The sequence below is a fragment of the Oryctolagus cuniculus genome, chromosome 3, assembly GCF_051225735.1.
Source record: "Oryctolagus cuniculus isolate XC-2025 breed Fujian yellow rabbit chromosome 3, ASM5122573v1, whole genome shotgun sequence".
NCBI classification, from domain to species: Eukaryota; Metazoa; Chordata; class Mammalia; order Lagomorpha; family Leporidae; genus Oryctolagus; species Oryctolagus cuniculus.
This window is the reverse complement of record NC_142869.1, coordinates 108,404,020-108,430,815: the sequence shown is the minus strand read 5'-3', so window position 1 is coordinate 108,430,815 and position 26,796 is coordinate 108,404,020. Positions and strand designations below refer to the sequence as shown.

The 26,796-nt window shown below is 40.8% G+C and overlaps 1 protein-coding gene and 1 pseudogene across 8 annotated transcripts in view; one reads left to right on the top strand and one right to left on the bottom strand.

The window, feature by feature from the left end:
- RAB3GAP1 (RAB3 GTPase activating protein catalytic subunit 1) overlaps positions 1-26,796 on the top strand; it is a 116,385-nt gene that overhangs the window by 15,615 nt on the left and 73,974 nt on the right. For 4 of the 8 annotated variants that reach the window (XM_002712424.6, XM_008258517.5, XM_089329281.1 and 1 more), the window contains 2 exons: positions 9,370-9,502; positions 16,020-16,098. In XM_002712424.6, the coding sequence (XP_002712470.1) occupies positions 9,370-9,502; positions 16,020-16,098 (212 nt within the window). The remainder of the gene's footprint in view (positions 1-9,369; positions 9,503-16,019; positions 16,099-26,796) is intronic. The other 4 variants (XM_089329283.1, XM_089329282.1, XM_070071007.2 and 1 more) reach the window with 2 other exon arrangements.
- LOC138849133 (zinc finger CCHC-type and RNA-binding motif-containing protein 1 pseudogene) lies at positions 11,414-15,848 on the bottom strand (annotated as a pseudogene).

Here is a 26,796-nt window from a genome sequence, read left to right as displayed (position 1 = left end):
AAGGACTTGGGCCATCTTCTACTGCTTTCCCAGGCCATAGCAGAGAGCTGGATCTAAGTGGAGTAGCATGCACTCGAACCGGTGCCCATATGGGATGCCGGCACTGCAGGCGGCAGCTTAACCTGCTGTGCCACAGCACTGGCCCCCTTTTGTCCACTTTTGAATTGGATTGTCTTTTTATTATTCAGTTGTAAGAGTTCTTTATATAGTCTGTGTGTGAGTCCCTTCTGAAATACATAATTTGCAAATGTTTTCTCCCATTCTCTATATTGTAACATGTATCATGACTTGACGTTTTACTGTTGTAACATCAGTAGTTTTAGCTCGTAAATTTTGATCTGAAACTCATTTTTAGTTAAATGTTTGTGTCTAGTGTAAGAAAGGGGTCGAACTTCATTCTTTTGTAAGTGGACTTGGAATTGTCATAATTAATTCAAGGTATAGGGACTACCTTTTAGATTGTTTGCTATTTCAGGTTGTTAGACTTGATCACAGCATATATATTATATAAATATGTGTAGTACAGTAGATAATGTACCAGTTATTCCTAGGATCTGGAATATATAGGGGTTATTATAAATAGTGAAAATAGTTTCTAAAATGCTTATTAAGTGTGTTGGTGCTGTTAAGTACTGTGCTGTGAAGATGGATAGACTATAGTCTGTGTTCTCTTTAATGTAGTGGAGTAGTAGATATAAATAATTAAAACAAGGTGGTGTTCTTGTGGTTTAAGCAAGATGCTAAGAGAAATCACTAACTGATTGAAGGTAAAGCAAATTTACTATAAACATTTAGGTTGAACTTTGAAGAATGAGTAATAGAGAGTGACAGTGAGAATAGCCTGTGCATAGGTGTGGGGAAAAAAGCGTACTTCAGGAAACAGAAATTGTTATAACAGAGTAGCTTGAGTGTAGCTGTGAGAGTTCAAACTGGAAAACGGTGGGGCCAAAAAAGACGGCTTTGGATTTTTACCAGTGTGGATACTTGAGGTGCTTGTGATGGAACATTTGTGTATTCCAACTTCTAAATATAATGTTTTTACATTCTTCTGCCGGTTTCTTTGTTTTTATATATATATATATATATAATCTACTTAATATATTATTGTGTCAATAATCTGTTTAGAAATAAAGATAGTCATTCCTCAGTATGCAAGGGGGATTGATGCCAGGACCCCTACAAATACCAAAATCCAAGACTGCTCAATTCCCCCCCCCCCTTTTTTTTTTTGACAGGCCAAGTGGATAGTGAGAGAGAGAGACAGACAGAGAGAAAGGTCTTCCTTTTGCCATTGGTTTACCCTCCAATGGCCGCCACGGCTGGCACACTGCGGCCGGCACACCGCGCCGATCCAAAGCCAGGAGCCAGGTGCTTCTCCTGGTTTCCCATGGGGTGCAGGGCCCAAGCACTTGGGCCATCCTCCACTGCACTCCCGGGCCACAGCAGAGAGCTGGCCTGGAAGAGGGGCAACCGGGACAGAATCCGGTGTCCCGACCGGGACTAGAACCCGGTGTGCTGGCGCCACGAGGTGGAGGATTAGCCTAGTGAGCCGCGGCACTGGCCTCAATTCCCTTTTATAAAACGGTGTAATATTTGCATATAACATATATATCCATCAATATACTTTTTAAAAATTTTTTATTTGAAAGGCAGAGACAGAGAGAGAGGTCTTCCATCTGCTGGTTCACTCCCCAGCTGGCCGCAACAGCCGGAGCTGGGCCGTATCCAAAGCCAGGAACAAGGAGCTTCTTCTGTGTCTCCCATGTGGGTGACAGGAGCTGAAGGACTTGGACCATATTCCTATGCTTTCCCTGGCACATTAGCAGGGAGTTGGATTAGAAGTGGAGCAGCTGGAAATCAATTCTGGTTTCCATATGGAATGCTGGCATTGCAGGAGGTGGCTTTACCTGCTGTGCCACAATGTTAGTCCCATGGGATGCAGGCAACTTAAGCAGCAACCTAACTGCTGTGTCAGATGTATGCCTGCAGCCTGTATCTTTGGATTTTTTTTGTTTAACATAGTTTTTTGTTTTGTTTTGTTTTGTTTTAAAATTTATGTATTTATTTGAAAGACAGAGTTAGAAAAAGCAAAAGGCAGAGAGAAAGAGATGTCTTCTATCTGCTGGTTCACTCCCCAAATGGTCTCACTAGCCAGGGCTGGGCCAGGCCAAAACCAGGTGCTTCATCCAGTTTCCTGCAGGGGTGGCAGTGGCCCAAGCACTTGGGCCATCTTCTGCTGCTTTCTCAGGTGCATTAATAGGGAGCTGGATTGAAGGTGGAGCAGCTTGGACTTGCACTCATATGGGATGCTGGTGTTACAGGAGGTGGCTTAACCCACTGCACCGCAATGTTCAGTCCCTTAACATTTTTTTTTTTAAGATTTTATTTATTTATTTGAGAGATAGAGTTACAGAGAGGGAGAGACAGAGAAAGGTTGTCCTTCCACTGGTTTATCTTCAAGTGGCTGCAAAGGCCGGAACTGAGCCAATCTGAAGCCAGGAGCTTCTTTGGGGTCTTCCATGTGGGTGAGGTGCCCAAGCATGAGGGCCATCTTCCACTGCTTTCCCACATCGTAAGCAGAGAGCTGGATTGGAAGAGGAGCAGCCATGACATCAGGTGGCCCCCATATGGAATGCCAGTGCCCCAGGCGGAGCCTTAGCCTATTACCCCACAGTGCCAGACCCCCCTTAACATGTTTTAAAAATTTATTTGTGTGAAAAGGGTGTTGTAGAACAGCAGTTAAGCCCATGCTTGTGGTTCCTGCTTCCCATATTGGAGTGCCCAGGTTTAAGTTGTTTCCAGTCCAGCTCCCTGCTAATGTTCACTCTGGAGACAACAGATGCTAGCACACACACACACACACACAGAATCTTCCATCTTTTGATCACTCCCCAAATGGCTGAACAGCAGGTCTGAGCCAGGCTGAAGCCAATAACCAGGAACTCCATCATTCTGGTCTCCCACACGGGTGGCAGAGAGCCCACGTAGTTGCGCCATCTTCTGCCTTTTCAGACACATTTGCAGGAGGCTGGAACAGAAGCAGGGCTGCTGGACTCAAACTGGCACTTTGATATGGGATGCCAGGATTGCAAGCAGAAGCTCAACCTGCTGTGTCACATTGGTCCCTCTAATTATTATTATTATTATTATTATTATTATTATTTTTGACAGGCAGAGTGGACAGTGATAGAGAGATAAAGGTCTTCCTTTGCCGTTGGTTCACCCTCCAATGGCCGCCATGGCCGGTGCGATGCGGCCGGCGCACCGCGCTGATCTGAAGCCAGGAGCCAGGTGCTTCTCCTGGTCTCCCATGGGGTGCAGGGCCCAAGGACTTGGGCCATCCTCCACTGCACTCCCGGGCCACAGCAGAGAGCTGGCCTGGAAGAGGGGCAACCGGGACAGAATCTGGCACCCCGACTGGGACTAGAACCCCATGTGCCGGCGCTGCAAGGCAGAGGATTAGCCTGTTGAGCCGTGGCGCTGGCCCCTAATTATCTTTTTTAAAATTAAGTCAGAATTAGAGAGAGGGAGACACAGAGAGAGATATCGTCCATCTGCTGATTCATTCTCCAGATGTCCACACCAGCCAGGGATGTGTCAGGCAGGAGCTTCATATGGGTCTCCTTAGGTGGGTGGGAGAGACGGAAACACTTGGACCATCTTCTGCTTTTCCCAAGCCATTAGCGGGGAGCTGGATGAGAAGTGGAGCAGCCAGGAGACAAACTGGCTCTCATAAGGGATGCTAAGCCACAATGTTGGCTCTCATAATTAATCATCTTCTTAACTTACATGCCTCTTGATAAATATAAGTTTTATTATAATGAAGTTCATTTTTCTCAATTTTTAATTTCATTGTCAATGCTTTTTTAAATACTGTTAAATGCTGTGCCTCTCCAGATATTCAAGATCCCAAGATACTCAGTGTTTTTTTCCATATGAGTACCTAGGTTAATTTCAGGACCGTTTGTTGAAAAGACCATCTTTTTTCTTTCACTGAATTCTAGTGACATCTCTGTTGTAAAATCAAGTATAAGTTTGAGTGTATGAGAGTGCTTTGAAAATTTCCTGGATAATAGAATTAAAGAGAAGTTTGTTTTGGTGCAAAAAAATTTTTTTTAAGTTTTTTTTTTTTTTTTAATTTATTTGAGAGACGGCATTACAGAGAGAGAGAGAGAGAGAGAGAGAGAGAGAGAGAGAGAGAGATCTTCCATCTGCTGATTCACTCCCAAAATGGTTGCAACAACCATGCCTGGGCCAGGCTGGAGCCAGAAGCCAGCTTCTTTTTACTGGTCTCCCACGTGGGTGCAGGGGCCCAAGGACTTGGGCCATCCTCTGCTGCTTTCCATGGTGCATTAGCAGGGAGCTGGGGTAGAAGTGCAGCAGCTGAGACTCAAACCAGTGTCCGTATGGGATGCCAACATTGCAGGCCATGGCTTAACACAACACACTGCAGCACTAGCCCCTGATGCAAAAATTTAGATATGTTTGCAAACTGTTTTCATAGTACACATTTCCATGAAGTTTTGAAGAGCTGTCTTACCTCTGGACTCTTGTTATATATTATTGATCTTAGGATCAATACTACATTGTCTCAGTCACTGCAAAAATAAGTCTTCAAATCAGGTGATATACTTATCAAGATTTTTAGATATTCCTTGTCCTTTGGATTTTCGTATTAGTTTTAGAATCAGCTTGTCAGTATCTACAAATGACTGCTTGAATTTGGATTGCGGTAGTGTTGAGTTTCTAGGTCAACTTGGGGAAAATTGACATCTGTGTATTTTATTTGACAGGCAGAAAGCATGGGGGAGGAGGGGGGGGAGGGAGGGAGAGGGAAAGGGAGGAGGGGGAGAGAGAGAGAGAGAGAGGAATGGAGGTAGGTATCTTGCATCAGTTAGTTAATTTCCCAGATGCCCACAACAACCAGGTCTGGGCCAGGCCAAAGCCAGGAGCCTGGAATTCAGTCTTGGCCTTCCATTGGGTGGTAGGGACCTCTGGTACTCTAGCCATCATCTGTTGCCTCTCAATGATAAGCTTTAACAGGAAACTGGATCACAAGTTGGGGAGATTAGAGTCGAACCAGACACTCTGATAATGGGAAACAAGTGCTCCAAGCAATGTCTAGATTGCTGTACCAACCCCCACCCCAAGAGAACTGACATCTTATCAGTGATGTATCTTTTAATCCTTGCACATGATTTAATGTTTCATAACAATGTTTTCAATTATTTTTAAGTAGAATTCTTGCTCATTTTTTATTAAGTTTATTCCCAAATATTGGGGTTTTTGTGGTAAGAGTGAATTTTTTTTTAAATTTTTACATTCCAAATGTTTGTTGTTAGTATATTAAGACCACAGATTGCTTTTGTGTATGACACAACTTGGAAAACTCAATTTTAGTGATTTTTTGACAGATACCTTTAGATATTCTATGTACATAATCAGGTAATCTCTGAAAAGTCTTATTTTTTCCAACTTGTATGTTTTCTTTTATTATCTTATTGAAGCCTTCAGAAGTTTTTTGCTGTTGTTGTTAATTATTAGGTTAATTTTGATGAACTAGAGTTGCATATCTGGTTCTAATAGTAAATTTATTGTGTACTGGAATTTGGTGTCAAATGACTTTTATAATGGATTAAAGGAAGGATGTAAGAATGATGTTTCTTGGCTAAGTTAAATTATCTTTATAAATCTGGATACAGAACCTGGATGCATTCTCTTCATTGAATACAACCAAATCTTCCTAGAAATAGCTGTTAGTAAGGTTGATAGCAATACTCAAAATTCAAGATTATAGTCAGATAATATCTGTATATCATTTAAAAACAACATTTCATCTTTACTGCAAACTTGAAAAAGGGAATTATTTCCCACATTTTGGACTTATCTTTTCATAGTTTTAGTCTTAACTGCTGTATATTGGATATTCCTCCTAACCTGTGTTAGCCTATACCTTTGGTATAGGTTGTATATGCTTTAATTTAACACAGGTTAGCTTCACTCAAGAAAGCACATAAAAATTATGATTTTGATATATATCACATATGGCTATTCTAATAAATAGATTACTGTGTGATAAAATTACATGTGTGGGTGCAAACTGATGAAATCTTTACTTAGTATATATTGAATTGATCTTCTGTATATAAAGATAATTGAAAATGAATCTTGATGTGAATGGAATGGGAGAGGGAGTGGGAGATGGGAGGGGTGTGAGTGGGAGGGAAATTATTGGGGGGGGAGCCATTGTAATCCATTAACTGTACTTTGAAAATTTATATTTACTAAATAAAAAATTTAAAAAAATTACATAAAGTACCCTTAGGACATTTAAAGTGTTTTAATTCACAATTATAAATACCTTGCCAGGGGCAGTGTAAAACATTCAGGTTTAGGGCTGGCGCCGCGGCTCAGTAGGCTAATCCTCCACCTTGCAGTGCCGGCACACCGGGTTCTAGTCCCGGTCGGGACGCCGGATTCTGTCCCAGTTGCCCCTCTTCCAGGCCAGCTCTCTGCTGTGGCCAGGGAGGGCAGTGGAGGATGGCCCAGGTACTTGGGCCCTGCACCCCATGGGAGACCAGGAGAAGCACCTGGCTCCTGCCATCGGATCAGCGCGGTGCGCCGGCCGCATCGCACCGGCCGTGGCGGCCATTGGAGGGTGAACCAACAGCAAAGGAAGACCTTTCTCTCTGTCTCTCTCTCTCACTGTCCACTCTGCCTGTCAAAAAAAAAAAAAAAAAAAACCTTCTTAAAAAATAATCAGCAGCCTACAGAATCATTGCTTATTATGCATTTTTCCGTCTAATTGGGAATATGTTGTTGCCAAGTTGCTTGGTTGGTGTTTCCTGCCTCATAGTGGTACTATGTTGTAATGACTATTTACCTCTGCAGTGAAAAGAATAGCTGTGGGAGATTAGAGGCCACGCTGGGGTGGGAATATATATATAGAGAGAGAGAGAGAGAGAGAGCGAGAGAGTGAGCACTTCCATCCACTGGTTCATTCCCCAAATGGCCACAACAGCCAGGGCTGGACCAGGCCAAAGCCAGAGCCAGGAGCTTCTTGTGGGTCTCCCATGTGGGTGCAGACACCCAAACACTTGAACCATTTTCCACTGCTTTCCCAGGCACATTAGCAGGGAGCTGGATCAGAAGTGGAGCATCTGGGACTCTAACCGGCAGCGCCCATATGGGATGCCAGTGCTGCAGGCTGTGGCTTTAACTCACTGAGCCACAGTGCCAGCCCCTACAGACTGCTTCTTTATGAAGTACTTTCTACAGACTGCTTCTTTATGAAGTAGTTTCTGGTGTTGAATTATGTTGTGAGCTGTTAATATATAATGTTATCAGAGTTGAGATTTTAAAAATAAAAGTATGTTTTATTGCTACATATTTTCTGATTTTTAAAATTTATAAAATATAATCATTTTCAGTTAATGTGACTGGTAGAGAGTCAAGGGATAGCCTAGAAATTAAGAGACCTGTGTCCCATGCTGGGGTATCTGAGTTCAATTCCCAGCTCTGGCTTCTGACTCTAGCCTTTGGTTAATGCCAATCTTTGGAGGCAGAGGTGATGGCTCATGTCATTGGGTCACTGCCACCCACCTGGCAGATTTTGAATTCTGGATTCCCAGCTTCAGCCTGACAGGGCCCAGCCCTAACTGTTGCTGGCATTTTGGGGAGTGAACAAGCAGATGGGAGCTTTCTCTGAAAAACTTTTAAAAAGTAACATATTGAGACTGGCGTTGTGGCGCAGTAGGTAAAGCTGCCGCCTGCAGTGCTGGCATCCCATACGGGTGCCGATTTGAGTCCCAGCTGCTCCACTTACAATCCAGCTCTCTGCTATGGCCTGAGAAAGCAGTAGAAAATGGCCCATGTGCTTGGGCCCCTGCACCCACTTGGGAGACCCAGAAGAAGCCCCTGGCTTCGGATCAGTCCAGCTCCTGCTGTTGTGGCCATTTGGGAAGTGAAGCACAGGATGGAAGACCTCTCTTTGCCTCTGCCTTTCTGAAACTCTGCCTTTCAAATAAATAAAAAATAAATATTAAAAAGAAAGTAACATTGATTCTGCTATTGGTAGAGAGATTTTGAGGTTTTTTGGTTTGCTTTCTTAATTTGAGAGGCACCCAGAGAGAATGCTCCCATCTGGAGGTTCAATTCCAAAATGCCTGCAATAGCCAGGGCTCTCACGTGAATGGTGGAAACTGGAAGACTGGAGCTGTTACCATTGCCTCCCAGGGTCTGCATTAGCTGGAAGCTGCAGTCAGGAGCTGCAGCAAGGTATCAAATCTATGTACTCCAGTTTGGAACATAGATGTCTTAACTACTAGGCTGAAGACCCACTCTGGTAGAGGCTTTTGTTTTGCATGTGAAGAGGTAAGGAATTTACTGTGTATTTTACTGTGTGAGACTCATCTCACAATAAAATTACTCTAAGATTACAATTTTTGTAAGTTAGTTGGTAGTTAATATTCTAGGGGAATTTTCTTTTTAAAGAATCACTTTGGGGGCCAGTGCTATGGCGCAGTAGGCTAAGCCTCTACCCGTGGTGCCAGCATCCCATATGGATGTTGGTTAGTGTCCTGGCAGCTACTCTTCTGATCCATCTCTCTGTTAATGGCCTGGGAAAGCAGTGGAAGATGGCCCAAGTGCTTGAGTCCTCACACATACATGGGAGACCCGGAAGAAGCCCCTGGCTCCTGGATTCATATTTCAGCTCCGGTTGTTGTGGCCATTTGGGGCATGAACCAACAGATGCAAGACCTTTCTCTGTGTCTCTCCCTCTATGCAACTCTGTCTCTCAAATAAATAAATAGAATCTTTTTCTAAAAAATATTTATTTATTTGAAAGAGTTACACAGAGAGAGAAGGAGAGGCAGAGAGAGAGGGTGGGGGGAGGTCTTCCATTTCACTGGTTCACTCCCCAGTTGGCCGCAACGGCTGGAGCTGTGCTGATCGGAAGCCAGGAGCCTCTTTGGGTCTCCCACATGGGTGTAGGGGCCCAAGGACTTGGGCCATCTTCTACTGCTTTCCCAGGGCATAGCAGAGAGCTGGATTGGAAAGTGGAGCAGCTGGGACTTGAACTGGTGCCCATATGAGATGCTGGCACTGCAGGCGGCGGCTTTACCCGCTATGCCACAGCACCGCCCCCCCCCTTTGTTTTAAATCATTGTGAGAAAACCTTTATAAAGTAAGTTCGTCTTGGTTTTATTCACTTAGGTGTTTTTCTTTTTGTCTTTTATTATGTGGAAGATGACTATGAGTTGAAACTTTTAGATTAATGGACAGGAAAAAGGGGAAAAATACCTTGCCGTTAATAAACTTAATTGTGACTTTTGAATAAGGTGGATATTTTTCTATTGTTAAATACAGGGAATATTCACTTCTGGCATATGGGAAGAGAAATCAGATGAAATTTCCTTTGCTGACTTCAGATTCTCAGTCACTCATCATTATCTTGTACAAGAGTCTACTGATAAAGATGGAAAGGATGAATTACTAGAAGGTAAGTTTTTGTTACATATTTTTTAAAATCTTGACTTGGTTATAATTTTGAATTAGGAATTTATTTACTTCTCTATTCAGTAGTATCTGCTGGAATTATTTTATAATATGCAGTTAATTTTTTCATCTGTGAAGCAGAGAAGAATCACACCACCATTCACTTGAAAATTAATTAAATCAGCATGAATTATTGGGTTCCTAACATGTGTTAGGTGTGGTGCTAAGCCTTATCGCACTCAAACTATTTTCAAGTATGGTAGATAGGATCTGTATGTAATAGTAATGGGAGATAGAAAATGATAAATGACATCCCAAGGCTAATAATATGGTACTGGAGTTCAAAGGAAAAAAGATCCATTTTAATTGAGAAAGATCAGAGAAAGTTTTACGGAGAATTGAGCAGGGAACCTGAGCTTTGAAGGATTACACATAAAGAGAGATTTTCTGTTGATTAGACAGACCGTGGCCATTCATGTGCAGTTGATGGTTCCTGCTTCAATCTGGATTGAGTTCCTGGCTCCTGACTCCTGGCTTTAGACCCTTAGGCTGTGGCAGGTATTTGGAGAAAGAGCCATCAGATGGAAGCTTCTCTACCCTATGTCTAGCTGTCTCTCTCTCTCTCTCTGCCTCTCAAATAAATTAAAACATTCTGGCCACATTGCATAGCAGGTAGAGCCGCCACCTGTAATGCTGGCATCCCTTCTGGGCCCTAGTTCAAGTCCCAGCTGCTCCACTTCCTATCCAGCTACCTGCTGATGGCCTGTGAAGGCAGCATAGGATGGCCCAATGCCTGGGCCCCTGCACTCACGTGGGAGACCCGGAGGAGGCTTCTGCCTCTTGGCTTCCAATTAGGTCGTTTCCGGCCATGGGCATTTGGGGAATGAACCAGCAGATGGAAGATTCTCTCTCTCTCTCTCTCTAACAGTGCATTTCAAATAAATAAATGAATCTTGTAAAAAAAATTTTTAGGGGCCGGCGCCGTGGCTCACTTGGTTAATCCTCCACCTGCGGTGCCAGCATCCCATATGGGCACCGGGTTCTAGTCCCGGTTGCTCCTCTTCCAGTCCAGCTCTCTGCTGTGGCCCGGGAGGGCAGTGGAGGATAGCCCAAGTGCTTGGGCCCCTGCACCTGCATGGGAGACCAGGAAGAAACATCTGGATCCTGGCTTCGGGTCGGCGCAGAGCCGGCTGTTGTGGCCATTTGGGGAGTGAACCAACAGAAAGAGGACCTTTCTCTCCGTCTCTCTCTGTCTGTAACTCTGTCAAATTAAAAAAAAAATTTTTTTAAGAACCAAGTACCTTTAAAAAATAAAATTTTAAATTTTTTCTTTTAAAAAAGTTTATTAACATTTATGAAGTTTTTGTTTCTAGTATTAAATTTCAGAAGTCACGTTAAACCAACCAGACATGAATAAAGTTTTATAATAAACATCTCAAATAAATAGCTTTAATTTCTTCTTCTCATGTGATGACAACAGTATTACTATAATAGTATTTTCTTATTTTTATTAAAATTAACCTTTCTCAAGATTATTGCTAGCAAATTCTGATTTTTAGTATAGTATGTATATCTTATTTGAAATACTTGGGACCAGAAGTACTTGGATTCCAGGCTTTATTGGATTCTGGATTATTTGCATATACATAATGAAATATCTTATAGGGCCTGAGTCTAAATACTTCATTTATGTTTTATATAACCTTTATATACATAGCCTAAAGGTGCTTTTGTATAGTATATGTAGTATTGTTGTACATGAAGCAGGAATTCCATGATGTGGGACATCCTACTTGGGACATCATGTTGACATTCAAAATTTCAGATTTTGTGTGTTTCACATTTCAGATTAGGGATGCTCAAAGTGTACTGTACAAAGGCAAGATGGAAACATATTTTGTACTTCTATATTCCCTTGAACTGTTTTCTAGCAAAAGAACTATTTGGTATTAATTGTTCTTATGCTTTAATTCTAAAAGTAACCTTAGTCCTCAGCTGAACTTTGTGCTCCAAGGCTTTTTTATTTTAAGGATATTTACATAATATAATTTTAATCACTAAGCTATTCCTCATCATTGAAATATCTGTTTTTCTTTATCCTCAGGCATCTTGAGTCATCTGATATTGAGGGGTGTCCTGAACTGGACTTCCATTTTTTTGTTCTCCTTCAGTTTTGGCTTGCTGGAAACATATGGCCTGGCAGATGCCATCCAGAGCAGGGTCTTCTCCTTCATCTTCTGTTTGTTCTGCTTCCTCAATTTCTTCTGGCTCAGGAATTTCCTTCCTTCCGTCCGTCCGTCCGTCCGTCCATCTGTCTTTCTGTCTGTCTTTCAAGGATCATATTCTCAAAGCATATTTTTAGGACAGGCATAACTTAAATATCTACTTTCCCCACATTCATTACACTTGGATTTATCAAAGAAATTTCTTCTTTGGATGAACTCAGCTGCTCTTCCATTCATTGTCAGTAGCAATGCTTGCCTTTATCACTCTCCCAAATAAGAATTTGTTGTTTATTGCCCTGGTGCAGTTGTGTGCAAAGTCTTTATCCAAACGCAAAATGATTGCAATTCCTTTACTCTTCCTGGTATCTTTCATTATTGTAGCATGTAACTTCGACATACTTGGAAAATATCCAGTATAAGACATTGTTTGTCAGTGGAAAAGGCAAGTTAGACACATACAGTTTGCTCTTATTTGGGGCCAGTCCACCACTCAACTTCTTCACATGGGATGGCACCGTATTAGCCCTCTGCCCAAATCGCTTCTCAGCCTTTTGGCTAAGATCAAGTGTAGCCCTTGGCCTAGCTGGCTCACTCCTGATTCCTCCAGCCCACTCACTGTGGCCTGGGCATCTTGGGTCCTGGCAGGAGCAGGCACTGAGAACACCAAAACTCTAGCTTTTCTACTGACTAGTTCCTTGGCCTTTCTAAACTTGTGTTACCTCATCTGTAAAATGAAGTAATACGATCTAGAGGGTTAATGCAAAGATTTAATGAGATGTTTATCTCAGTTTCTGAACCATGTTAGGTACGCAATAGGTGGTAATTAAAATTATCACTAGGTCATATCATCTGTCCTTTGATACACTAGAGTATAACAGTTAAGTTATTGAATAAATGTGAATTTCAGAGATGTGAATCATATACCCTTCCTTATTCGCTCAAAATAAATAGCCTGATGATTTTAAAGTTTTCTTGATTAAAGCAGGTTATTGTTTGTAGTCATTGGACTGAAATATCTATGCCCTTTCCTGTGTAGGAATGACATTATCTTTTCTGTTATTTACTTTTTACAAACAAAACAATAGATAATGTCTGCATTCAGATTCACAAAATAGGACTGGTAACATTAACCATGCATACACATACAAAATATATTTATTGAGCAAAATAAAATTATCAAACTAGATTATGAATATGTATACTTTAGAAGTAAGGGGGGCCGGCGCCGTGGCTCACTAGGCTAATCCTCTGCCTAGCGGCGCCGGCACATGGGGTTCTAGTCCCGGTTGGGGCGCTGGATTCTGTCCCGGTTGCCCCTCTTCCAGGCCAGCTCTCTGCTATGGCCCGGGAGTGCAGTGGAGGATGGCCCAAGTACTTGGGCCCTGCACCCCATGGGAGACCAGGAGAAGCACCTGGCTCCTGGCTTCGGATCAGTGTGGTGCGCTAGCCACAGCGCACCAGCTGCGGCAGCCACTGGAGGGTGAACCAACGGCAAAAAGGAAGACCTTTCTCCCTCTCTCTCTCACTGTCCACTCTGCCTGTCAAAAAAAAAATTAAAAAAAAAAAAAAAAAGAAGGGGAAGAGGGAAATGTGTATAATTGTTGAGGAGTCTGATAATAAGCTAGGAATTTCCATGCCCAGTTGTCTGCTTCTTAATGAAGGAAACTGTTCAAGGTGGAGAAGTTTTAAGGAACATTAATTTGAGGAAAGGGCATACATCAAGGAACACCTGTTGTAGTAAGAAGGCTTTGAATCCTTTTTTTTTTTTTTTAAAGAGACTTTATTTTATTTGAGAGGTAGAGTTACAGACAGTGAGAAGGAGAGACAGAGAGGTCTTCCCTCCATTGGTTCACTCCCCAGATGGCTGCAATGGCCGGAGCTGCCCCGACCTGAAGCCAGGAGCCAGGATCTTCCTCTGGGTCTCCCACACGGGTGCAGGGGCCCAAGGACCCAGGCCATCCTCCACTGCTTTCCCAGGCCATAGCAGAGAGCTGGACTGGAAGAGGAGCAGCCATATGGGATGCTGGCACCATAGGCAGAGGATTAACCTACTGTGCCACGGTGCCGGCCCCTAGAATCATTATTTCTAACATGAACATATGAAGGGGACTGTGGTAGAAGATGAATGATAGTTAAGGTACTGTTACATGTGTGTGGACTGTGCAGGTCACTTTTAATTTAGTTGTGATTAAGCTGTAGCCAGTGTAGTAAGTTACAACCAAAGTTCCACATTAAAAACTATTATCAGAGATCTGAATATTTGAGCACTAATCTTTTATTGGAGTTGCTTATTGCTTTTGGTTAAGTAGAGCATGAAGTCTTTAGTGTTCTCTTATATGCTCTTAGAAAATTCACAAAATAAATATTTGCTAAGCACTTAAAGCTGTGCAACAAAGCAAAATCTTTTTTATGAATGCATTTTTATGCTTTGAATTTATGGATTTTTGAGTGTACATAATGATCATTGATGTTAGTGTCTTCTTATGGATAGCAGTTCAAGTGCTTAAAGATACATTGGTTAGATTTTAGAAGCTGGGTAGAGATTTTACAAGAATATTTAAAATGTCCAGAGAGCTATAAAAAGCCAGCTGAGGGATGTAATATGGAGGTTACAGATATCTATGTATATTTTTGTTTTAATTTTACTTAAGGTATACAAACTTCATGGATTTCATATATGCAAATTTAGGAACATAGTGATTCTTCTTGTTCTTCCCTCTCTCTCGCCTACATTTCCACCCTTTTTCCTCTTCCCTCTCCTATTCCCATTCTTACCATTTACAAAGATCTATTTCTAGTTAACCTTATATTCATAAGACTAACCCTCCACTAAGTAAAGAGTTCAACAAATAGTATGAAGAGAAAAAAAAACACACACTATTCCTCAACAGTAGAGACAAGGGCTATTCAAAATCATATCTCAAAGCATCAGTTTTACTCCAATAGATTGCCTTTTAGGTACTCCATTAGTTACCACAGATCAGAAAAAACATGGTGTATGTCTTTTTGGGACTCGTTTATTTCACTAAGGATAATGGTTTCCAGTTGTATCCATTTTATTGCAAATGACAGGGTTTCTTTTTTTTTTTTACACCACTGGGAAGTATTCCATAATGTGTATATATCATAATTTCTTTATCCAGTCTTCAGTTGATATATATCTGGGTTGATTCCGTATCTTAGCTATTGTGAATTCAGCTGCAATAAATGTGGGAGTACAGATTATTTTTTCCATATGCTGATTTCTTTTCTCTGTAGTTTTTTTTAAAGATTTATTTATTTATTTGAAAGAGTTACACAAAGAGAGAAGGAGAGGCAGAGAGAGAGAGAGAGGTCTTTCATTTCGCTGGTTCACTCCACAATTGGCCACCATGGCTGGAGCTGCACCAATCCAAAGCCAGGAGTTTCTTCCAGGTCTCCCACACAGGTGCAGGGGCCGAAGCACTTGGGCCAGCTTCTACTGCCTTCCCAGGCCATAGCAGAGAGCTGGATCAGAAGTAGAGCAGCCAGGACTCGAACCAGTGCACATATGGGATGCCGGTACTGCAGGTGGCAGCTTTACCTGCTACGCCACAGCACTGGATCCTTCTATGTAATTTTGAAGTAGGGACAAGGGCAAGCCAAAGAGAACAGATTAAACAGGCTTTCCAGTCAAGATGAGTTTGAGTTGTTTGATATCAAAGCAATTTAATATGCAGATAGGAGAGATGTATCTTTTTTATAGGCTGGCTTTGTTTGAAAGGAGGAGAAAGACCTCTCTCCTCAATTCTTTTTCTTTTTTAACTTCTAGTTCATCACTGAGATTTCACTTTGTTTTTTAAAGAAAGTTTTACCTAATTTCGTTATTTGAAAGGCAGAGAGAGAGATTGATTGGTTGATTGATTTTTCCATTCAGTGGTTCACTCCCCAGCTATCCACAACAGCTACATCTGGACCAGGCCAACCACAGGAACGTGGAACTCATTCTAGGTTTTCCTCATGGTGGCAGGGACCCAAAGAGTTGAGCCATCACTTGCTGCCTCCCAGAGTGAGAACTAGCAGGAAACTGGATCAGAAGTGGAACCAGAATTCGGAACCACAAACTCTGCTATGGGATCTGGGTGTCTCAAGTGGTATTTTAACCATTGCGCCTCATGGCTATGTATCCCCAAATCTTAAAGCTAGCCCTAGATGTAAATCTTTAAGTGATTGCAAAAACTACATGAGCTAGCAAGACCTCTGTTTTCTCAAAGCATGTTATAAAATTCTGCCTTAAAATGGACATAACTAACTTTTCATTATCAAATGGTTTTGTAGATGTTATTCCACAGTCTATGCAGGATTTGCTGTGTATGAATAATGACTTTCCTCCAAGAGCGCATTGCCTGGTAAGATGGTATGTATGTATTTTATTCAGATATCTTTCAGTATGCATGTCAGGGAGCCCTAACTTTCTTTCCCCAGGTTCAATGAGTTGCTAGGAGAACTCTCAGCATATAGTTATACTTACAGCTGATGGTTTATAGCAACAGGATGCAAAGCAAAATTGGCAGAGGGAAAAGGCACATGAGGCAAAGTCCAGAGGGAGTCTTTTCCTAATGGAGTCATACGGGTATACTCAGTTCCTTCAGCAACAAGTTATGACAACACATGTGAAACCTTGTCAATCAAGGAAGCTTGTAAGAGGCTTAGCCCATGAGGTGTTGCATTGAAGGCTGGTTATATACATATCCTCTGACTGGCAGAAGGAAATTCCAGATTGCAAGTAGGAAAGAATGTACTTAGCTTAAGACATATTATTTGCATGAACAGTAAAGACACAGTGAGTAACTTTGATCAGTCCTAGGTATGTTAGGAATCCTCCCCACATCTGCATTCCCAGGTGCCAGCCAGGAACTAATCTTGCAAGCAAGTTTTTCTAAGGATAGCTGTCATAGGCCTGCTCTTTACTCTCTTCTGTGCAGTATATTTAATAATCTAAGGTAGTACAGTACCTAACTACTAGCATGGAACACTTAAATATAATAGGAAACTTAATATACGTTGTTGGAAATTGAAATGTTGATATTGGTTATGAGATAAAAACTCATTATGTTTAAATTAAAAACATGATATATTAATGTAAGACATGTATAACATTTAAAAGTCTCTTTGATCTTTTTCAGTTATTCAAAGGATAATTTGTTTATTTTTGAGGAGACCCCAATGTTAAAACATGCCACACTAAAATGTCCTTAGTATGAATATAAGGTCAAGACAGAAGACTGAGTTAATGGAATTTTACATATGGGATTTAAATTATTCTGTTGATGCAAGTCGATCTTTTGGTTTTTTAAAAATTAGGTTAATTCTAATTGAGGGGAAAATTATACTATGTTTTTTTTCTTTTTTTAAAATTTGATTTAAAAAAAAATTTGATTTTTATTACTATAAGAAATGAACTGTGTATCACATTAAAAATTATTTTCAAACACACTGAATACTATTTTTAAAACTGTGAACTTAAGCAACTTAAAAAGGAATTTAATATTTTAAATAACTCATTTAATCCTTCCAGATTCTCTTCTGATTTTTAAGAATATACATACATTTAATATGACTAAATATATCAAAAGACAGCATAACATCATACATTATAGGCTTTGCCTGCATTCATTCAATATTTTTTGAATAGATATTTTTCAGCCAGACATTAAAATATACAAATTTAAGTTTAGTTCCTAGCTGTGTACTTACTATCCTTGCAACTTTGGGAAGTTTGTTTCAATGTTGGTAAAGTCAGAATAATAAATAATATGTACCTTTTGGGTAGTTTTGAAGATTGAGTACAATAATGGGACATATAACAGGTTTCTCAAAGTCTGAATGCTATTATATGATTTCTGTTGAACTTTATAATATATATTTCCAAAGCTGTTGGCAATAATCCATGTCTTTCAAGAGTATGTCCTCAGTGACCTAAGGACTTCCCACTATGCTTCACCTCCTAAATACCATTTTGTGTTAAGTTTCTACCGTTTTAATACTTAACGACTTTGCAGTCTAAAACCTTATATACATTAGGTGGCCGAATTGTATTCAGGTAATAGCATACAGTAAGTGTATATAAGAAATTGTCATAAAAGATTTCTAGAGCAGCTGTATCGTTTTGTATTCCCACCAAAATGTATGAGAGTTCTCATTGTTTTATATCCTCATGAGCTTACTTGATGTTGTCAGTATATTTAATTTTAGCGATTCTAAGATGTGTCATTGTATCTCATCATAATTTTGATTTGGATCTTGAACATCTTTCATGTGTTTATTTGCATATTTATGGTGAATTATCTATTTAAATCTTTTGTAAACATTTTAACTTTTTGTCTTACTGTTGAGGTTTTTTTTAAATTTTTATTTTATTTTATTTGAAATGTAGAGTCACAGAGAGAGATACAGAGTGAGAGATCTTCCATCCACTGGTTCACTCCCAAAATGTCCACAATGGCCCAGGCTGGGCCAGGCCAATGTCAGGAACCAGGAACTTCTTCTGGGTCTCCCACGAGGGTGCAGTGGCCCAAATACTTGGGCTGTCTTCCATTGCTTTCCAAGCGAATTAGCAGGGAAATGGATAGGAAGTAGAACAGCTAGAACTCGAACTGTTGCCCACATGGGATGTTGGTATTGCAAGTGGCAGTTTAACTTGCTGTACTACAACACCAGCCCCTTACTGTTGAGTTTTGAGAGTTTTTATATTCTAGGTATACATACTTTTTAGAATGTTTGACTTGCAGGTATTTTCTCCTGGACTGTGGCTTATCTCTTCATCCTCTTAGCATTGTCTTTTCCAGAATAAAAGTTTTAAAATTTAAGTGGATCATATTTTTGGTGCCAATTTGCAAAACTTTTTTTTTTTAAAGTTTCTTTTTAATTTTGGTGTAATTGAAGTTTCAAAAAAGTTGCAGAGACACAGATTGTGCCGATGTATCCTTTACCAGTTTCGCTTGTTGTTCACAGATTGTATTACCATGGTACATGTGTCAATATTGAGGAACCTATCATGATATTCTATTTATTGCTTAACTTTTTTTTTTTTTTTTTTTTTGACAGGCAGAGTGGACAGTGAGAGAGAGAGGGAGAAAGGTCTTCCTTTTTGCTGTTGGTTCACCCTCCAGTGGCTGCCGCGGCTGGTGCGCTGTGGCTGGCGCACCGCACTGATCCGAAGCCAGGAGCTAGGTGCTTCTCCTGGTCTCCCATGGGGTGCAGGGCCCAAGTACTTGGGCCATCCTCCACTGCCCTCCCGGGCCACAGCAGAGAGCTGGCCTGGAAGAGGGGCAGCAGGGAAAGAATCCGGCACCCTGACCGGGACTAGAACCCCATGTGCCGGCGCCGCAGGCGGAGGATTAGCTGATTGAGCAGTGGCGCCGGCCGCTTAACTTTTTTAAACTAATTTTTCCACTAATACTCATTTTCTGTTCCAGGGCTCAGGCCAAAATACCACATTATGTTTACTCATTATGTCTCCTTAGTCTCTGGTCTGTGAAAGTTTCTCAGACTTTCCTTGTTTTTCATCCCCTTGATTGCTTTAAGATATTGGGTATTTCATAGAATCTGTCTCGATTTGGGTTTATCATATTTTCCTTATACTTAGACGCTGATTGTGGGTTCACCAACGTGAAGTGCCCTTTCCATCATGATATTAATTTCGATAATCTGGGGAATTCTTTCATGTTTTATTCTAAAAATTTTACACTTTATTCTTAGATCTATTACCTTTTTCAAGGTAATTTTTTTTATAAAGTATGAGGCTTAGGTCAGGGTTCTTTTTTTGCACATGAATGTTCAGTTTTCCCAACACTATTTCTTGAAAAGAATATTCATTCTCGGGGCCGGCACTGTGGCGCAGTGGGTTAAAGCCCTGGCCTGAAGTGCTGGCATCCCATATGGGCGCTGGTTCTAGTCCTGGCTGCTTCTCTTCCCATCCAGCTCTCTGCTATGGCCTGGGAAAGCAGTAGAGGATGGCCCCAGTCCTTGGGCCCCTGCACCCGTATGGGAGACCCAGAAGAGGCTCCTGGCTTCTTTCTTTGGATCAGCGCAGTTCTGGCCGTTGTGGCCATCTGTGGAGTAAACTAGCGGATGGAAGACCTCTCTCTGTCTCTACCTCCCTGTAGCTCTGTCTTTCAAATAAATCTACCAAAAAAAAAAAAAAAAAAAAAAAAAAAAAAAGGAATATTTATTCTCTATTGAATTACTTTTAAACCTTTCTCAAAAATCATTTGGCCATAATTATGTGGGTGTATGTCTGCCTGCTATTGGTTTCTATAATTTTATACTAAATCTTTAAAGTAGTGATGCTTCTAGCTTTTTCCTTTTCAAAATTCTTTTGGCTATTCTAGTTCTTTCATCTTTCCATTTCCATTTTAGAATTGGTTTATAGATATTTAAAAAATCTTGCTGGAATTTCATTTGGACTTGCCTTAAATCTGTCAATCAGTTTGTGGAGAACTGACATCTCTACCATGGTGATTGTTCTTTTTATGAACATGCTAGATCTCTCAGTTATTTAAATCTTCTTTGATTTCATTCATCAGTGTCTTATGTTTTTTAGCATTCAGATCCTATAAATGTTTTGTTAGATTTATACTTAATCATTGATTCCTTTAAAGTAGCTATTATAATGGTATTATTTTTTTAAAAATTTATTTCCGGTTGGTTGCTAATGTGTAGGAATCTGACTTGTGTGTCTTGACTTTATGTTCTTTGACCTTGCAAAACTTATTTGTTAGTTCTAAAAGGAATTTTATAGTTTTTATGTGTTTCTCTATGTAAACAGTTGTGTTGTATGTGAATAGTTTTAATTCTTCCTTTTCTTCTCTATGTCTCTTATTTTTTTAACACTGGCCAGTGTTTCTGATAAAATGTTTAATAGGAGTAGTGAGTATAGATGACTCTGTCTTGTTCCTGATCTCAGGGGAAAGCATTTAGTCTTTTACCATTAAATATGATGTTAGCTTTAAGTTTTTTTGTAGATACCCTTCATCAGGTCGAGATATTGTCTATTCTTTGCAGAGAGTTTTTATCATGAAAGGATGTTGCATTTTATCAAATGCTTTTTCTGTTTATATTGATATGATAATTTTTTTCTTTAGATTTTAGTATGATTATAGTGATTGATTTTTATATATCTAACCAGCTTTGCATTCTCAGGATAAACCACACTTTTTCGTTGCAGTTTGTGATTGTGTATATATGTATATATTGCTGAACTTCGTGAGCTATTTTGTTGAGGGCTTTTTTGTCTGTGTTTGTGAGTGAGTAATACTGATCTATTGTTCTGTTTTCTCATACTTCGGTTTTAGTGTAAGAGTAAGGCTGACCCCATAATGTGAGTCATGATGTCTTTTGTTTGCTATTTTCTGAAAGAGGTTATGTAAAACTGATGTTACCTTTTTTAATTGTTTGGTAGAATTTGCTGTTGAAGTTGTCTGGCCCTGCAGTTGTCATTTTATTGAGACAGTCCCTGCCAAAGTCCAGGCTTTAAGTAGGGCTACAGTTCCAGTTCCTAGCCTCATGTATATCTATATTCCTTATAGGTGGTTCAAAATGTTACAGTCTTTGCATGACTTGGATTGATAGGAAATTGCACATAGATAATACTTGAGTAAATCTAAAGGAAGTTAGGATGTTTAAGTTATATAATAGACTGGTAACATCCAAAAGTTATGCAGCTTCCTAGTCCCAGTGTCTTATAAGCAGGACCATAGTTGTAGATATGTGTGATATTGTGCTTCTGGAAGTATAGTTTCCAGGCCTGGCCTTATTTATTGTGAGGTTGAGACACTCTTTTTAAATTTATTTTTAAAATTTATTTTAATGATAGAGAGATGGACATATCTCATCTGATGGTTCATTCCCCAAGTCCCTGCAAACAGCTTGAGGCTGGGCCAGGCCAAAGCTAGTAGCTAGGAATTCAATCCATGTCTCCCATGTAGGAAGTAGAGATCCAGGTACTTGAGCCATCAGCTGCTGCCTCCCAGGGTATGCATTTGCAGGAATCTATTGTTGGAAGCAGAGCCAGGACTTGAACCCAGGCACCCTGATATGGGCTGTATGCATGCTAAGTGACATACTTTTTCTTTTTTCTTTAAGATTTATTTTATTTGAGGCAGAGTTTCAGAGAGAGAGAGGGAGAGACAGAGGTTGTCCATCCACTGGTTCACTCTCCAAATGGCCACAACAGCTGGGACTGGGCCAGGCTGGAGTGAGGAGCCAGGAGCTTCATCAAAGTCTCCAGGGTGTGTGCAGGGGCCCAAGCACTTGGGCCATCTTCCAGTGCTTTCGCAGGCCATTAGCAGGGAGCTGGATTGGAAGAGGAGCAGCTGGGACTCAAACTGGTGCCCATATGGGATGCTGGTGCTGCAGGTGGAGGCTTAACTCGCTGTGCCACAGTGCTGGCTTCCTAATTGACGTTTTAACTAAGTGAGGCCAAAAGCCCATCCTGTGCAACATTCTTGAACATAGCCTCATATGCACATCTGGCAAAGACCCCTCCCCTGAACTGGTACACCTCATCAATCTCAGAGTTGTATAATCGACCTTATGACAACTAGGCTAAAATATATGGTATTTTCAGAAATAAACAGACTTCTGTTATTCTCAGTCTACTCAGTCCATCACAGCATAGTTTTACAGACATCCCTGTGAGGGAGTCATACTAAGAATATTTTAGCTGCCAAAAGACTGATCCTGTAAAACCCTAGCTCCTAATCCCTACCTGTTGGAGTCTGCATGTAGAGCTGATAATTCCTGGGGATTCTTTAGAGTTCTTTCAGTTTCCTCTATGTTTCTGTCACTTAGAAGTCTCCTGTTCATTCTTTCAAATTCAGCTCTGTATTTTAAAGACATTTTCATATTTGATCAGGTACTTCTGTGTGTTTTCAGAGAAGCAGAATCTGCCTCATGTCAGTTAGTCCTATTGTGAAAACTTCTGGTTCTTTCCTCATTTAATCTTTCTTAAAGATTAGACAGCCAACAACCAGGCTTTTGAGAATTGTTTGAAAATTAAGCTTATTGAAAGTATATAGATTATTTTTCATTCAACAAACATTATTTTTAAAGTCTTTACTGCAAACCAGGCACTGGGATACCAAAGATAAAATATGGCCCTAGCCTCAGTCAACTCTGTGATTAGTAGGGGTACAGATTTGGGAACAGACAGTAGCAACACTGTGTAATAAACACTCCAAAAGGGCACGGTGTTTGATACATACTCATAGGGAGTTCCCCTAATTCAGACAGAGCAGGTCAGTAAGATCTTTGAAGGTGAGTTGATATCTGAACTCTAAAAGACAATTGAAAGTAAACTAGGTGATGGTAGGTACAAAGTTAAGTGAGGCAGGAGAGAATTAGAGGTGGAAAGAGGATTTCATACTTGTTCATAGAATATTTAAATTATAATTGTAATAAATTTCATAAAATTGCCAAGGATACAAATTACCTATGTTTCTTAGCTGCTGAAAAATAGCATACATAGAGGTTTTTACCAGTAAGTATTTTCTTTTTTAATGAATACCCATTTTACTTATTTAATGGGAACAAATTTCATGTATTTCACATATATAGGTTTTTTTCCTAAAAAAGAAAAAAAAGATTTATTTATTTATTTACTTGAAAGGCAGAGTTACAGGGAGGCAGAGGCAGACAGAGAGGGGTGTGTGTGTGGGGGGGTCTTCCCTCCACTGGTTCACTCCTAAAATGACTGCAAATGGCCGGAGCTGGGCCTATCCAAAGCCAAGAGCTTGGAGCTTCTTCCAGGTCTCCCATTTGTGTGCAGGAGCCAAGGCTCAAACTGATACCCATGTGGAATGCCAGCGCTGCAGGTGGCAGCTTTACCCGCTGTGCTACAGTGCTGACTCCTCATGTATACAGTTTTTTTGTTTGTTTGTTTGTTTTAAGATTTACTTATTTGTTTGATAGGCAGAGTTACACAGAGAGGAGAGGCAAAGAGAGAGGTCCTCCATCCACTAGTCCACTCCCAAATTGGCCGCAACAGCCGAAGCTGCGCCGATCCAAAGCCAGGAGCCAGGAGCCTCTTCTGGGTGTCCCACACGGGTGCAGGGGCCCAAGGACTTGGGACATCCTCCACTGGTTTCCTAGGCCACAGCAGATAGCTGGATCGGAATTGGAGCAGCTGGGACTCGAACCGGTGCCCATTTGGGATGCCAGCACTGCAGGTGGTGGCCTCACCGTCACACCACAGCGCCAGCCCCTTGTATAGTTTTAAGAACATAATACTTCCCACCAACCCTCTTCCTTCCTTTCTTATTTTTCTTTTAATTTTTATGATGACATAATCTCAACTTACTTTATAATCACAAGTTTATTCAGCTTTTTTAAAAAAAGTAAAGACAGTATAAACTGAGATACAAAGTTGAAAATGCATGACCACAAGAATTTGTGGATGCTGTTTCCCCAGATAGAATCTATATTAAGTTTTGCACAGGGCTGAATGAAAATTAAGAGGGTTTGAGTGTATTTGAAAGGAAATAAAGGCAGATCAAATGAGACCAAGAGACCAGGGCTGCCTCTACTGCAAATTTCTTTCTTTTCAAGGAGCAGTGTACTATATTACTGGATTACTAGATGCGCTAGATCAGACTGCAGCAGCAAGCAGCCCCCAATCTCAGTGGCTCAGACAGTACAACTAAACTTGGGGTGACAGATGTTTGGCACAGCAGATAGGATGCTGCCGGGCATGCCCACATCCCATATTGGAATGTCTGGATTTCCAATACAGTTTCCTGCTTCCTGCTGATGTTACCCTTGGAGGCAGCAGATGATAACTCAAGTACATTGGTCCTTGCCACCCTCTTGGATTAAGACTTGGATTAAGTTCCTGGCTCCTGGCCTCAGCCTGGCCCAGCCCCATCATTGCAGGCATTTGGGGAGTGAACCAGCAGCAGATGGAAGATCTCTCTGTCTCTATGCCTCTCTTCCTTTCAAATAAGTTTTAAAAATAAGGTTTTGTTAAAAGTATTTGTTTATTCATTTGAAAGGCAGAGTTAGAGAGAAAGGAAGGGAGAGGGGGAGGGGAAGGGGGAGGGAGATTGAGATCTTCTATCTGCTAGCTTTCTCCCCAAATGACTGCATTGGCTGGAGCTGGGCTGATCCAAAGCCAGCAGCTGCATCTGGGTCTTCCACGTGGATGCCAGGGCCCACGCACTTGGGCTGTCCTCCATTGTTTTTCCAAGTACATTAGCAGGGAGCTGGATCATAAGCAGAGCAGTCAAGACTTCAACTGGCGCCAACATGGGATGCTGGCACCAGAACCAAACACAAAATTAAACTTAATATAATACTAAATCAACAACAGTGAAAATTTGAAAACCATTATATAATAGTTTCATTTATAAATTCAGATTTATCTCTGTATAATTAGTATAAGTTGACCCTGTCAGAATGAGATAAGTTAAAATATCATTAACATATTTTCAAATCAAACTTTCAGAAACAGATTTTGGAATTTATGTCAAATGCTCAATGTTGTTAGTTCACATGTATTGATATGCATCTATCTTTTTAGTTTTTTTAAATGAAGTACTTGCCAGCTTAACTTTTTAAAGGGTGTTTTATAAAAGTGGTCTTTAAAAGATATGATCACTTTATTGTCATGATATGACTTAGTAGAATATCTATCTCCCTATACACCCATCCTTTCAAAACCTAATGGCTGTTTCTAAAAGCTTTCATTAGGGATTTATTTGATCGATATTTCTTAAAATTATATAAATTGACATAGACTTTAGTCTTAATAGACATTTATGCCTACATGTAAATTCATGAGACCACTTCTGAGTGAGATTTTAATAGGATTGTGTGAGAGGCAGGATGATTACTCGCTAACCCTAAGAGATGTCCACATCCTAAATCCCAGATCCTCTGAATATAGATTAAATCGCAAGAAGGAATGCAGGCAACAGACAAAATTAAGGTTGTTAATCAACTGACCTTACGATAGGGAGATTTATCTAGGATTATCTGGGTTGACTCAGTATAATCCAAACAGTTCTTAAGTCAAAGAGACAAGAGCAGGCATCTGACCTAGCAGTTATGATGCTGGTTATGATGCCCACATCCCATATCAGAGTGCCTAAGTTTGGTTCCTGGCTCTAGTACCCAATCACAGCTTCATGCCTTAGTAGAAGCCAGGAGGCATCAAGTGATAAGTTCAAGTAATTGATTCCTTGTCACCCACGTGAGAAGCTCAGATTGAGTTCCTGGGTCTGTATTCCAGCCTGGCATAGCCTTTGCATTGCAGGCATTTGAAGAGTGAACCAGTGGACAGAAGCTCTCACTTTCTATCTCTGTATCTCTTTCCCTCTCTTTCTCTGCATCTTGAATATATATATTATATAGTTTTTAAAGTTGGAGAAAGAGGGCACCGGTGCTGTGGTGCAGCGGTTAAAGCCCTGGCCTGCAGTGCTAGCATCCCATGTGGGCACTGGTTCAAGTCCTGGCTGCTCCACTTCTTATCCAGCTCCCTGCTAGTGCACCTGGGAAAGCAGTGGAAGATAGCCCAAGTCCTTTGGCCCCTGCACCCTTGTGGGAGACCCAGAAGAAGTTCCGGCTCCTGGCTTTGGATCCACTCAGCTCCAGCCATTGCATCCATTTGTGGAGTGAGCCAGCAGATGGAAGACCTTTCTCTTTCTCTCTGTAATTTTGTATTTCAAATGAATAAAATAAATATTTAAAAAAATACAGAAGAAAGGCGAGTACACAGCAAGAGTGATATGATAGGAAAATTCAGCTTTATGTTGTTTTGAAGTTGGAAGAGAGCTGCCAGCCAATGATTGAGAGCAGTATCTAAAAATTACTAAAGAGAGTGGATCAGTTGTGATACAGCAAGTTAAGCTGTGCAGGGATGCCTAGGCTGCATATTGGAGTGTTAGTTCAAGTACTAGTACGTCAATTCCCGCCCAGCTTCTTGCTAATGTTCCTGGGTGGCAGCAGAAAATGACTTCAGTGCTTGGGCTCCTGCAACCCATGCAGGAGACCCAGATGGAGTTCTGGGTTCCTGGTTTGACTATTGTGGGCATTTGGAGAGTGAATCAGTAGATAG